A 15,400-nucleotide genomic window follows, 5' to 3' on the forward strand; every position below is an offset into this window, starting at 1 on the left:
AATGGGGGGGGGGAGCATTCCAGGAGGTAGCAAGGATGGAGTAGAGTTAGGTCAACATCTTGACCCCTGTTTTTTCTTCCTACGAGTGCATCTGGATGTTTCTCTCCCCTAAAAAAAAATAACTACTGTTGAACATCTGTCCCCACACAGCCCTTCTGTCTTCAGATTCCTGTAACTGCTCCTCTCCTCTTGCCTTTTTCCACAGGTAGCAATCATACCCACTGGGACTACCCCTGGAAAGTTCCTTAGTCTGTCCACAATGTAGGTGATTTTCTCTTTATTAAAATTATTCAAATTGCCCCACTTTTATATCTGTTCCTTGATGAGACCCTGATTAATATAATTTCCTTGTAATTGGTTGACAAGTTTAATTATAAGCCCAGTTCTTCTGGTTCAAATCCAGACTCATTTCCATTTTTCCTCATAGCTGTGGTGGGGTGGCAGTTGCCAGGTTAGCTGGGAGACCATTTTGGCTTCCATTACCTTATTAACTTAAGGAAGAGGAGTACACGCCCTCTTCTTCATTTCAGAGGGAGAAGTAGTACCTGACTACCACTCCTGAGTCTGGTACCTGAAGTGCTTTATCGAGAAGTGTAAGGTAGTACAATATGAAATAAAGAATCAATGAAAACAAATGAGTATGATGTAATATTTGATATGCAGGTGGATTTCATTTTTTCAGGCAGATTTGTAAAATAAATTGAATTGTATCAACAATCTGTTTCCCTCCCCAACTGCTAGTGTGTGGGCAATGTTTGTAAAAACAATTCAATTCTTATAATATTTTCCCCCACATATACATTCTGTAGAGTATTTGAAGAAAATGATTCAATATAAAAAAGAAACCTGCATACATTCCATAACAACAAATCATAAAATAAAAATAGCCCGAATGTCTATAAGTAGAAAGAGCTGGAAATTAAAAAATACCTACTGATTAGATTGTTGCACATTATTCTCAAAAAACATCATGAGACTCTGTCAGTGTGAATATTTTTATGTCATTTAATGTAGAAAGTACTTAAGAAACAGCAGGGCACTCTGAAACTGATGTTTGGATTAAAATATGAGCTTCCCGTATCCAAGCTCTGTTGATTTTGGCCTCAGTTCCCTCATTTATAAAATGGGGACAATGATGATGCCTAATCAATAACTTCATTGTGAAAATTAAGTGAGTGAAGCCAGATAATATTTTTAGAAATGTGCTTGGCAATACTAAGCAGCTATGTTGTCCCAGGGTCCTGGGATCAAACCACACATCAGGCTCCAAGCTCAGTAGGGAGTCTGCTTGAGATTCTTTCTCTCCTTCACCCTTTGCACCCCCTCCCACTCATACACGTGCCTGCTCTCTTTCAAATGAATACATAGATCTTTAAAAAAAAGAAAAAAGAATGAATGCATGCATGCTTGGACTAAGAGAAAAGTAAGCAAATGTACCAGTGAGTGAATGAAAACCTCTTTACATATCCTAAAAGGAAGGCCTAGGGTTGGACAGGAAAATCAATATTCCAATAGTCATAGATAAATCAGCGTAGCATGTTATTGATGAAACCACTGATTTGCTTGAAATCTGATTGCAGTTCTACTCTTGAGATGCTTGTATTTTCCAATTCCTCCTCTGAAAATGGTATGAACTGTTTTACTCCCAACACCTCCGACACTAAATGTGTGAGATTTTTCCCACCAAAAATGAACTTTCCAACTCTCTGGACACCTATATTAAATGAAATTCTGACACTAATACTCAGAATTATCACAGAACCCCCCAAAGTTTGAGGGCTCATTGATATAAATCAGATATGGTAGAAATGGCCTCATTATGAATAACAAAGGATGTACCTCTCATCCATGTCACTCAGGAAATCCCAAGAGTCCTAGAAACTCTGTGCCATCAGACACAAAGAGTGAATTTATATATATTCCTTATTATATTACTAGGAGTCATAGGCAAATGGGGAATCCATGTATGGATAGATAGATCTAGAGTTAAATCTCAGCATAAAATATTAATAGTTTTGTAATTGGTTAACCTTTATGAGATTAATAATATCTGCCTTGTGGAGTTATACATAATAGGGAAAAATGTAAAAGACTTCACACAGATCATTTCCAAAGGCAATTACTCTAAACAATGAACAAAATAATAACTAACATATTTGACTATACAACCAATTAACAATAAGACAGCATATATATTACATGTATATATCAATATGAACAACTAACCAAACAATAAGATTATTAGCAAAAAATAAAACAGAAAATACTTTCTTTTTACCTTGGCCTGAAAAAGATGCATGCATGTCAGATTGTCACCTACCTTGAACTCAAGTGATATTGGAAGAGAAACTACCTCCCAAGTATCCTGCCCCTCAAATCAATTTTGATATCTTTCAATCTTTTCTTTCTCCTCACAAATTACTAAAGTCTCTAAATATTCCCCCTTGACCCTTTAAAGTCACAACAATTCTCTAACACAATGCCCCTGAGAGCCTTCTTCACATCCTTGTTCTGGAGTGTGTAAATCAGGGGGTTCAGCATTGGAGTGACAACAGTGTAGAAGAGGGCTATGAACTTGCCCTGTTCATGAGAGTTACTCTTGGCTGGCTGGAGATACATAAAGATGATGCTCCCATAGAACAGAGTCACAACCGCCAGATGGGAAGAGCAGGTGTTGAAGGCCTTTCTCCGTCCTTCTGCTGAGCTGATCTTCACCACAGCTCTGGAAATGTGGCTGTATGAGACCAGGATGAGACCCAGAGGCAAGACAACAAAGATAAAGCTGGCCACATACATCTCCACCTCATTGAGGCTGGTGTCCACACAAGCCAGTTGCATAATGAGGGGCATCTCACAGAAGAATTGGTCAATGTGATTGTTCCCACAGAGTGGCAGGAGCATAGTAAGTGTGGAGCCCACCATGCTGGTGGTCAGACCCCCAAGCCACGAGGCAAGGGCCAAGCTGAGGCAAAGCTGTGGATGCATGATGACAGTGTAGTGTAGTGGCCTACAGATGGCAACATAGTGGTCATAGGACATGACTGCCAGGAGGACACATTCAGTCGCCCCCAGCCAGTGGGAGATATAGAATTGGACCACACACCCTCCATAGCTTATGGTTTTCTGTGGTCCCCAGAGGTTGACCAGAAGTTGTGGGACAATGCTTGTGGTAAAGCTAATTCCAGGAAGGAAAGGTTGGCAAGAAAGAAGTACATAGGGGTATGGAGGTGCACATCCATGCAGGAAACCAGAATGATGATGCCATTGCCCAAGATTGACACCACATAAAACCCTGAGACAAAGATGAAGAGGATAGGTTCTAGTGAGGGTCATGTGGAGAAGCCCAGGAGTACAAAGACTTCTGGAGAACTTACGTTGTCTATTACCATCATCATGTGCAGCCAGGAGTGGGACAAAAAGACCACCTGTGGTGAGTGGGGGGAACAGAATATGGGACCTCAAGTGACTATGTCAGTTAGCAGACTTTAGGCATAATTTTATACCCATTTTCTTGAAAACATCTACTCAACTGCTCCATGGATGATGTTGCATCATCTTCCTGAATGCCAGTTTGGAGAAGCATGAGAATATGCATAGCCTGGGGAAAACGGACATTCATGCAATGTTCTTGGTACTGATTATTTTGTTGAAATATTACTTATAGTAGCAACATCTGGAGTCAGCCTGAATGTTTAGTGGTGAGGTTTTCTTGGGTAAAAGATTTCATGGATGAAATACTGCAGAGGCAATAAAATCATGCCGGCGTTACTCCTTTTTTTCAGTTAATGGCCATGTGGAGTCCATCATAATACTTCTCTTTTAAATCCCACAATCAACAAATTTTTGCTTTAACATTAAATTCATATTCTCCTCACTTCTTGCAGCATCTTGCTACAATCCTGGCTTATGTCACCATCATTTATCACCTGGATTATTGATCTAATATCTTAACTTGCCTTCCTGCTTTCCCCATTCGTTCCCTTCAGAGTGTTCCCAACACAGAAGCTAAAGATTATCTTAGGATACAATATGATCATATTGCTCTTAATAGCCCTGTTGTCTTATAGCAAGGCTTTCAGTGACTTTCCCCCAAGACATCCATCCACAAACTCAATTCTTACCTCCTTCAAATTATTGTTCAGAAGTCATCTTTCATTGAACAAAAAATGGTATTTTTTAAAGTGCTTATTTAAATTCCAGTTAGTTAACCTACAGTGTAACGATTGAACACCTCCATACACTGAAGCAAAGTGCTATTTAATATCGAAACTCCTACCAACTCCCTTCTCTTCCTTTCCAGCTTTGTTCTTATCAACAGTACTTATCACTAAGGAACAAATATGCTATACTAAGTTACTATATTTGTCACTGTCTCACTCTGCTAGAGTTTAAATTCCATGGACTCCTAGCTTTCTGTTTACTTTGTTTGCTTCTGGGTCCCCAGTGCCTAGCTCATGTCTGGTACACAAAAAATCCTTTAATCAACAGTCACTGAATGAGCAAATTGTGAAAAAGGTCATTATAATGGGTACATGGAGCAGAGCAATATAAAGGCATAGTTAAGGAATGTTCAATGTAATCTCACAGCAGTGGTATCAGGAAAGAACTCTTGGAACTGTCAAAGTCATGCACTTGTGACCCAGATGATTCCATCCTCTTATGCAAGTGGAAAAAAACCAAACTGTAGGACAATGTGAGAAACCAGAAATCCCCATAGAAAAAAATATGTACAATCTTAGTGTCCTTCAGATATCCTTGAAAAGTTCTGGGGTCCTTCTTACAAATATATTGATTTTTTTTCTCCCTTGTCTTTTAAAAGGAAGAGTAAACTCATCATAATTAGAACCCATCCAGGTGTGAAGAACAGAGCAGCTACAAACTCAAAGGTCTGCCTTTCTAAATCCCAGGGAGTATAATTCATTCATCTCTAAAATGGGAAGTTGACCAAGGAAAATAGACTTGAACACACATGTTTATTCACAGATTTTCAAAATATGTGTAGAGTTCCCATCATGCATATGTAAAAATGGGACTCAGAGGGCTTCAGACATTTGCCAAAATTTATACACAGAAGCTGTACCAGTGTGGACCTCACTGAGCCACAATGCTGAGACAATTGTCTGCTTTGCATGTAGCAGAGCAGTGCAACACTGATGCTCTGAAAAAGCATCTGGGAAATGAATTCTGACCTCCTGTAACCTGGGGAAACATGGAGAGCTGCAAGGATATGGGTGGCTTCAAAATGTGGATGTGACAGAGGAGAAGTGAATGAGGAAGATATGAGCAACTGAATCATGACACAATGAGGTGATTACCCCATACAGAGTCATCTCAGATGAGCTGATGAGGACATAGAAAAGTGAAAGTCAAAACCCAAAACCATATTGTCTCCTGTGGATATAAACATCCCCTCTGTGGAGATATGTACATTTTGTGGGCTCACATATGAAGAAAATGTAGGAATGTCACCAAGAGATGGCAGCCATAAGGTCAGTCATGCGGTAATCATTCAGTAGAATTTTTGAGGAAGTAGAAAACTTTGTGGTGATCTGATCTATTTCTAAAAATGTTCAGTGGTTTACCCAAAGTCCCAGAGCTGCTCAGTGCTGGCACTGGAGCTACACCCCAGGCATTCAGATTCTTAGTACAAAAATAACATTCCCTTTAAGTAAAGGGGGAGGTTTTCTCATTCTCAGAGATTCACCAAAACTGTCACAGTAAATAACCATTCTTGAAAATGTGATCTCATCCCAAGTCCTGTGACATCATGACAAAGAAAGATAGCATGGAGACAGTTGTGAAAACTTTTTGAGTTCAAATTTTAAATCAATATGCAGTCACAAACTCTACTCCTGGCTGTAGGTAACCTGCCAAAATACCAAAGACCTCAAGAAGAACAAGTCAGATTATTGAAATGCATCCGTGTTCACCAAACTTAGCTGGAATTACCAGAAATTTTGTGATCCCAGTTCATCTTAAAGACCATAAAAAACAAACAAATGAACAAACAAATAAGCAAACCTAAGAATGTCACTTACTGATGGTGAGCTAGCAGTAGCATCTCCCTGTATGGAGGGTGGAAATATCAAATAATGCGGAGTATTTTATTTCAAATATTGTTAAAACCCATGAATTCAATGGTTGTGACATTATAAAGTAGGAAGTTAGCCATGGGATTTGAGAAGCCCTGAAAATATTGGGAATCTCCAAGTCATTGGTGACAGATGTGTTAGATTCTGTTCAAATGTATGTCTAAAGAATAGTTTCTTAAATTTTAAAATCAGAGTAGGTTTAAGTTAGAGAGAAACACTATTTTTTCCTATGAAAACTGTTCGCAAAAAGAATGAGGATGGCTCATAGTGTTTCCAGAATGAAAAATATATACCCACTCTCAAAGGACCTAGTGCATCATAAAACCTGTGTAATCACAAGACACTCATTTTACCCTCTGGAGCATTCAGGAGGGAGACAGAAGGTGATGTATGTATCAGGGGAGTGAAATTGGTGGGAAGGAAGCTTTGGAGATTTTTTTCTTCTATTGAATAATTATAATTTCATTGTAATCAAATAAATGGTTATTTTTATGAATAAAACACCATTTTAAGTTTTTATACTGCTAAACACAGCTTACAGAACATAGAAATCAAGTCTCTACTCAAAGATTTATCATACAGTGGAAGAGAGTCTGAAATATTTGCTAATTACAGTAATTTTTGGTACGTGTTGCTATAGATTTTCTTCTTTTTTTTTTCCAAGAGAGAAGAAGACATTAAGAATTTTATTTTTTATTTTTGTTCTTTAAATTCAGTTAGTCAAGATATAAAACATCATTAGCTTTTGATATAATGTTCAATGATTCATTAGTTGAGTATATCACCCAGTGCTCACAGATTTTCTTCAAAATTCAATCATATAATTATTTGTGTCCAACACAGCAATGAACTAACATCTCTTCTCTAAAATGCACTTATATTTGTTGTATTAAAATACACATAATGAATTTAGCATAACAATTTTTACATATACAAATGAGTGAAATTAAGTGTATTCACAAAATATTGCAACCATCACCATCTAGTTACAGAACTTTCTCATTGCTCCAGATGCACCCCTTCCATAGTCAGTCTTCATTTGCTTTCTTTCTCCAGGCCTTGGCAACAACTAATCTGCTTTCTCTCTCTAAGGATCTACCTATTGTGAATATTCCACGTATATGAAATCATGCATTTTGTGGCTTTTTGTATTCGGTTTCTTTCACTTAGCATAATCTTCTTCTTCTTCTTCTTCTTCATCCACCTTGTAGCACATGTCAGTATTATACTCACTCTTGTAGCTTCATACTATTCCATGGTGTACCTTCACTATATTACATTTACCTATTCATTTGCTGATGAAGATATATATTTCTCAGTTTTGCCACAGATGTATGAGTTTATTTCTGTACTTCCAATTCTGTAGAACTGATCTATTGTTATGTTAGGACCAATTTTGATTACTGTAGATTTGTAGTAAGTTTTGAAATTGGAAAATATGAGGTCTGTTATTTGTTTTTTTCCTCCATTATTGTTTTGGAATTCTGGGTCCCTTGTCACTAAAAATGAATTTGAGAATTGGCCTTTCTGTTTTTACAATGAAAACAAAAACATTGGGGTTTTGATAGGCATTGTATTAAATCCATGGATCACTTTGGGGAATGCTGCCATCTAAGCCATATTAAGTCTTCCCAATCAGAGACATTGATATCTTTCTACTTATTAAGGTCTTCAATATTTTCATTAATATTTTATTGTTTTCAATGTATAAGTTTTAAACTTTCTTAAATTTATTCCTAAGTATTTTCTTTCTTCCATGCTATTATAAATAGAATTACTCTGTTAATTTCCTTTTGGGATGTTTATTGCTAATGTACAAAAATACAACTGTATTTTATGTAAAATCATCAAGTTGTATACTTTATTTTATTTTATTTTTTTTTGGTGGGGGAATTTGGGGTAGAACATTTTGTTTTATTTTTAAAATTTTTATTTTAACTCCAATCAGTTAACATACAGTGTAATATTAGTTTCAAGTATGCACTATAGTGAGTCAACACTTCCATACAGTACTAGGGCTCATCAGCTCATCATAAGTGCCCTTCTTAATCCCCATCACCTGTTTTCCCCTCCCCCTCCCCTCTCCCCTCGGGTCACCACCAGTGTGTTCTCTATGGTTAACAGTCTGTTTCTTGGTTTGTTTGCTCTCTCTTGTTTCCCTGCTTTGCTCCTTTGTTTTCTTAAATTCCACATATGAATGAAATCATATGAAAATTGCCTTTCTCTGACAGAATTACTTCACTTAGAATAATAGCTCTCTAGCTGTGTCCTTGTTTGCAAATGGCAAGATTTCATTCTTTCTTATGGCTGAGGAATATTGCAATATATGTATATATATATCTCAAGTGTTCCCCTCCCCCTCAGAACTAGGATTAAGGTTAGGTTTAGGGCTACAATAATGGTTAAGGTTAAGGTTAGGGAACAATTTAAGGGCATATGCCTATTATCTTGCATTTGTTGAGTTGTTTTTTTTTTTAATCATGACTGTGTATTATCTTTGTCAAATTTTTTTCTGTATCTGTTGAGAGGATCATATAATCCTTATCCTTTCTTTTATTAATGTGATGTATCGCATTGACTGATTTGCAAATACTGAATCACCCTTGCAAGCTGGGAATGAATCTCTCTTCACTGTGGTGAATAATTGTTTTTAATATATTGTTGAATTCAGTTTGTTAGAATTTTATTGAGAATATTTTCATTTATGTTTATCAAAGATATTGGCCGATAGTTCTCTTTTTAGTGGATTTTTTATCTGGTTTTGGTAGCAGGGTATTGCTGGCCTCGTGGAATGACTTTGGAATTTTCCCTTCTGTTTGTATTTTCTGGAATAGTTTGGGAAGAATAAATATTAACTCTTCCTTTTTTATTATTTTTTTGAGAAAGCACCAGTGTGGGAAGGGGAAGAGGGAGAGGGAGAGAGAAAATCTTAAACAGGTTCCACCCCACCTGGGGCTTGATCTCATGATTCTGAGAACCTGACCTGAGCTGAAATCAAGAGTTGGATGCTTAATCAGCTGAGCCACCCAGGCACCACAATATTAACTCTTCTTTAAATGTTTGGTAGAATTTCCTTGCGAAACCATCTGGCCATGCATTCTTTCTTGTTTGTTGGGAGATTTTAAAATTCTGATTCAATTTTTTTTTTCTGGATATCAGTCTGCTCCAGTTTTTTATTTCTTCCTGTTTTAGTTTTGGTAGTTTAAATGTTTCTAGGAATTTATCCATTTCTTTCAGGTTGTCCAATTTGTTGGCATATCAATTTTTATAACATTTTCTTATAATTGTATTTCTGTAGTGTTGGTTGTTATTTATAATGTGTGACTTTATTTATTTGGGTCCTTTCTGTTTTCTTGGTAAGTCTATCTGGTGGTTATCAATTTTAATTTTTTCAAAGCACTAATATATCTTAATTGATAATGTTCTATTGTGTGTGGGTTTTTTTAAATTTTAGTTTCTTTTTTAAAGATTTTATTTATTTATTTGAGAGAGAGACAGCGAGCGAGAGCATGAGAGAGGAGAAGGTCAGAGGCAGAAGCAGACTCCCTGTGGAGCTGGGAGCCTGATGTGGGACTCAATCCCAGAGCCTCCAGGATCATGACCTGATCTGAAGGCAGTTGCACCTTTTATTTTAGTTTCTATATCATTTATTTCTGCTTTAATCTTTATTATTTCCCTTCTGCTGTCTTTAGGTTTTGTTTTTCTTTTTCTAGCTCCTTGGGTGTAACATTAAGTTACATATTTGAGGCTTTTCTTGTTTCTTGCTGTAAGGTTGTGTTGCAATATACTCCCTTCTTATGACTGCCTTTTCTGCAGCCCAAAGATTTTGGATGGTAGTGTTTTCACTTTCATTTGTTTCCATGTATGTTTTTGTTTCTTTTTTGATTTCCTGGGTGACCCATTCATTCTTTAGAGGCATGTTGTTTAACCTCTGTATATTTGTGGTCTTTCCAGATTTTTTCTTGTGGTTGACTTCTAGTGTGATACCATATGCATGGTATGATCTGTCTTTTTGTATCTGTTGAGGCTTGATTTGTGACCCAGTATGGAATCTATTCTGGAGAATGTTTCATGTGAACTTGAAAAAAATGTGGGACGCCTGGGTGGCTCAGTTGGTTGGGCAGCTGCCTTCAGCTCAGGTCATGATCCCAGTGTCCTGGGATCGAGTCCCACATCGGGCTCCTTGCTCGGCGGGGAGCCTGCTTCTCTCTCTGCCTCTGCCTGCCTGTGCTCTCTCTCTCTCTCTGACAAATAAATAAAATAAAATCTTTAAAAAAAAAAGAAAAAAATGTGTATTCTGCTGCTTTAGGATGAAATGTTCTGAACATATCTCTGAAGTTTATCTGGTCCAGTATGTCATTCAAAGCCTTTGTTCCCTTATTGATCTTCTACTTAGAGGTTCTGTCCATTGCTGTGAGTGGGATGTTAAAGTCCTCTACTACTATTGTATTATCATCAATGAGTTCCCTTATGTTTGTTATTAATTGTTGTATATATTTGGGTACTCCTATGTTTGGGGCACAGATGTTGGATTGTCCCTTTTATTATTATTATATAGTGATCCTCTTTATCTATTGTTAGAGTTTTTGTTTTAAAGTCTATGGTCTGATATAAGTATGGATACTCTAGCTTTCTTTTGACATCTTTTTGTATGATAGTTTTTTTCTTCATCCTCTCACATTCAATCTGCAGAAGTCTTTGGTATAAAATGAATCTCATGTAGGCAGCATGTGGATGGGTCTTATATATTTTTGACCTATGTTGTTTAATTGGAGCATTTACTCCATTTACATTCAGAGTAATTATTAATTGATGTGCATTTTTTTGCCACCTTATTTCTTGTTTTTTAGGTTTTTTTAAAGATTTTCTCTCATTTCTTGTCTTTCTCATTCACATTTGGCTTATTTTCTTTAGTTATAAATTAGAAAATATTTCTCTTTTTTTTTGCATGTTTATTAATGGTTTTTGATATATTTACCATTAGCTTGTATGTAACCTCTTCTGCATATAGCAGTCTATGTTAAGTTGATGGTCATTTAAGTTTGAACCCATTCTTTTTTTTTAAATAATGATATTTATTTATTTGTTTATTTATTTTTTGTCTAAGCTTGGTTTTACACTTATTTAGGACAGATCTATTCAATGCCAAAGGTATTTTCCAAGCCCCTCCAAACTTTACCTTTTTAAAAAAATTTAATTTTATTTTATTTTTTCAGTGTTCCAAGATTTATTGTTCATAAACCACACTCAGTGCTTCATGCAATACATGCTCTCCTTAATAACCACCACCAGGCCCTCCCCTCCAAAACCCTCAGTTTGTTTCTCAGAGTCCTCAGTCTCTTATGTGAACCCATTCTTTACTTCTCTCCCAAATTTTAGGTATGTTGTTATATTTTGTATCCTTTTGAGTTCCTTGGCTGATTTTTTACAGAAATATTCATTCTTATTGCTTTCATGTTTCCTACCTTTATACTATCAATTTTGATCTCTCCTTTCCATTCAAAGAGTTCTCTTTAATATTTCTTGCATTTCTGGGTTACTGGTCATGAATTTCTTTGGTTTTTGTTTGTCTGCAAAACTCTCTCTCTCCTGTTCTGAATGATAGCCTTGCAGATGCAATATTCTTAGCTGCAGATTTTTCCTTTTCAACATGTTGAATATATCATGGCACTCCTTCTAGCTAGCAAAGTTTCTGTTGAGAAAACTTCAGCTAGCCTTATGGGTCTTCCTTTGTAAGTTGCTGCCCTCCTTTGTTTTATTGCTTTTAAGATTTTTTTAAAGAAACTTTTTTTCTTTATCATTATATTTTTGCCAGCTTAATTATAATATATCTCGATGTGGATCTGCTTTCTTTGATTTTGGTGAGAGTTCTCTGCCTCCTGGATCCATATGTCTGTTTCCTTTCCCAGACTAAGGAAGTTCTCAGCTATTATTTTTTCAAATAAATTTTCTGCCCCTTTGCTCTCCCTTCTTCTGGGTCTTCTATAATATGGATATTATTATGTTTGATGGAGTCAGTTAGTTCTCTAAGCCTATTCTCAGTTAATGTAGTTCTTTTCTCTCTTTTGTGTTTAGCTTGATTACTTTCCATTACTCTGTCTTCTAGGTCACTATTTTGTTCCTCTGCTTCTTCTAGCCTGCTATTCATTACATCAAGTTTGTCTGTCATTTCATTTATTGTGTTCTTCATCTCATAGTATTCCTTATCTGTGTGATAAAGGCCCCATTCATGTCTTCCACTCTTTTTTCAAGTCCAGTGACTATTCTTATGATCATTACTTTAAATTCTCTATCATCCATATTATTTATATCTGTTTTTTTTTTTTTTTTTCATAGATCTCTGTGTATGGCCTTGTCCTATTCTTTCATTCAGGATACATTTGTGTGTCTCTTCATTTTGTCTGCCTCTGTGTGTCTGTTTCATTGTGTTAAGAAAGTCAGCTACATCTTCTGCTCCTTAAAGTAGTGACTTTAAATAAAACAAAGAGACAACCCATGGAATGGGAGAAGATATTTGAGAATGACACTACAGACAAAGGGCTGATATCCAAGATCTATAAAGAACTTCTTAAACTCAACACCCAAAAAACCAACAATCATGCCAAAAAAGTGGGAAGAAGACATAAACAGACATTTCTTCAATGAAGACATACAAATGACTAACAGACACATGAAAAAGTGTTCATCATCATTAGCCATCAGGAAGATTTAAATCAAAACCATATTCAGATACCAGCTTACACCAGTTAGAATGGCCAAAATCAACAAGACAGTAAGCAAGTATTGGAGAGGATGTGGAGAAAGGGGAACATTCTCACGCTGTTGGTGGGAATGCAAGTTGGTGCAGCCACTTTGGAAAACTGTGGAGGTTCCTCAAAATGTTCAAAACTCCCTTCACCTATTTTTCCCACCCCAATACCCGTCATAGTGGAACCAAATGTGATGCTTGATCTCACAACACTGAGATCATAACCTGAGCTGAAACCAAGAGTCGGATGCTTAACTGACTGAGCCACCCGGGTGCCCCAGCTTTTATAATAATTTAAAATGTGAAAGAAAAAATTCAGAAAATTCCTAAAGCTAGAAAGCATTTTTAGGAGTACAAATGGCAGGCTATCTTGCGAACTGGTCTTATATTTTTATTTTCTTCCTCTTCTTCCTTTTTTTTGTTTCAAGTTTTTATTTAAATTCCCCCCCCTTTTTTTTGTTTTAAATTTTAATTTAAATTCCAGTTAGTTAGCATACAATGTAATATTAGCTCCTGGAGTAGAATTTAGTGATTCATCACTTACATATAACTCTCAGTGCTCATAACAAGTGCCCTCCTCAATCCCCATCCCATGTTTAATCCATCCCCACCCCTCTGGTAACAATCAGTTTGTTCATCAGTTGAAGGACATTGGGGCTCTTCCCATAATTTGACTACTGTTTATAGTGCTGCTATAAACATCAGGGTGTATATATACCTTTGAATCAGTATTTTTGTATCCTTTGGGTATATACCCATTAGTGCAATTGCTGGATGAGAGGGTAGCTCTATTTTTAACTTTAAAAAAAAATTATGTTAAGTTAGTCACCATATAGTACATCAATAGCTTTTATTTTAATTTATTTTTTATTTTTTTATAAACATATAGTGTATTTTTATCCCCAGGGGTACAGGTCTACAAATCACCAGGTTTACACACTTCATAGCACTCACCAAAGCACATACCCTCCCCAATGTCAATCTCCTACTCTGATTTCCACCCCCTTCATTTTTCCCTTTCTTCTCCTAATGTCCTTCATGCTATTCCTCATGTTCCACAAATAAAGGAAACCATAGGATAATTGACTCTCTCTGATTGACTTCTTTTTTTTTAAAAGATTTTAATTATTTATTTGACAGACAGAGATCACAAGTAGGCAGAGAGGCAGGCAGAGAGAGAGGAAGGGAAGCAGGTTCCCTGCTGAGCAGAGAGCCCAATGTAGGGCTCTATCCCAGGACCTTGGAATCATGACCTGAGCCAAAGGCAGAGGCTTTAACCCACTGAGCCACCCAGGCACCCCATGACTAACTTATTTCACTCAGCATAATCTCCTCCAATCCCATCCATGTTGATACAAAAGTAGGGTATTCATTCTTTCTGATGGAGGCATAATACTCCATTGTATATATGGACCATATTTTCTTTATCCATTCATCTGTTGAAGGCATCTTGTCTCTTTCCACAGTTTGGCTGTTGTGGACATTGCTACTATGAACATTGGGGTGCATATAGCCCTTCTTTTCACTACATCTGTATCATTGGGGTAAATACCCAGTAGTGCTATTTGTAAGTTGGTAAGCTGTACCAACTTACATTCCCACCAGCAGTGTAAGAGGGTTCCCCTTTCTCCACATCCTCTCCAACACATGTTGCTTACTGTCTTGTTAATTTTGGCCATTCTAACTTGTGTAAAGTGGTATCTCTGTGTAGTTTTGATTTGAATCTCCCTATTGGCTAATGATGATGAACATTTTTTTCATGTGTCTGCTATTCATTTGTATGTCTACTTTGGAGAAGTGTCTGTTCATGTCTTTTGCCCATTATTTTTTAACTTTTTGAGAAACCTCCATACTATTTCCAGAGTGGCTGCATCAGTTTTCATTACCACAAACAGTGTAAGAGTTTCCCTTTTTCTCTGTATCCTCACCAACATTTGTTGTTTCCTGAGTTGCTTCCTCACCTGTGTGAGGTGGTATCTCATTGTGCTTTTTATTTGTATTTCCCTGATGTTGAGTGATGTTGAGCATCTTTTCATGTGTCTGTTGGCCATCTATATGTTTTCTTTGAAAAAATGTCTATTAAAGTCTTCTGATTTAAAAAAAATATTTATTTGAGATGAGAGAGAACAGAAATGGGAATTTTATTTATTTATTTTTATTTTTTTAATTTTTTCTTTCTTTCTTTTTTTTTTTTATAAACATATAATGTATTTTTATCCCAAGGGGTACAGGTCTGTGAATCGCCAAGTTTACACACTTCACAGCACTCACCCTAGTACATACCCTCCCCAATGTCCATAACCCCCCTCCCCCTCTCCCAACCCCACCTCCCCCCAGCAACCCCCAGTTTGTTTTGTGAGATTAAGATTCACTTATGGTTTGTCTCCCTCCCAATCCCATCTTGCTTCATTTATTCTTCTCCTATCCCCCCATGTTGCATCTCCACATCCTCATATCAGGGAGATCATATGATAGTTGTCTTTCTCCGTCTGACTTATTTCACTAAGCATGATACCCTCTAGTTCCATCCACGTCGTCACAAATGACAAGATTTCATTTC

At 36.7% G+C, this 15,400-nt stretch overlaps 1 protein-coding gene across 1 annotated transcript; it reads right to left on the reverse strand.

The window, feature by feature from the left end:
* Positions 1–2,430: 2,430 nt before the first annotated feature.
* On the reverse strand, positions 2,431–3,392 carry LOC123939170 (olfactory receptor 2C3-like). Its single transcript, XM_046001115.1, is given in 2 exon segments — positions 2,431–3,179; positions 3,182–3,392. Coding segments are annotated over 2 exon segments (960 nt in total).
* Between the last annotated feature and the right edge of the window lie 12,008 nt (positions 3,393–15,400).

This window comes from Meles meles, chromosome 3, assembly GCF_922984935.1.
Source record: "Meles meles chromosome 3, mMelMel3.1 paternal haplotype, whole genome shotgun sequence".
In the NCBI taxonomy this organism is placed as follows: domain Eukaryota; kingdom Metazoa; phylum Chordata; class Mammalia; order Carnivora; family Mustelidae; genus Meles; species Meles meles.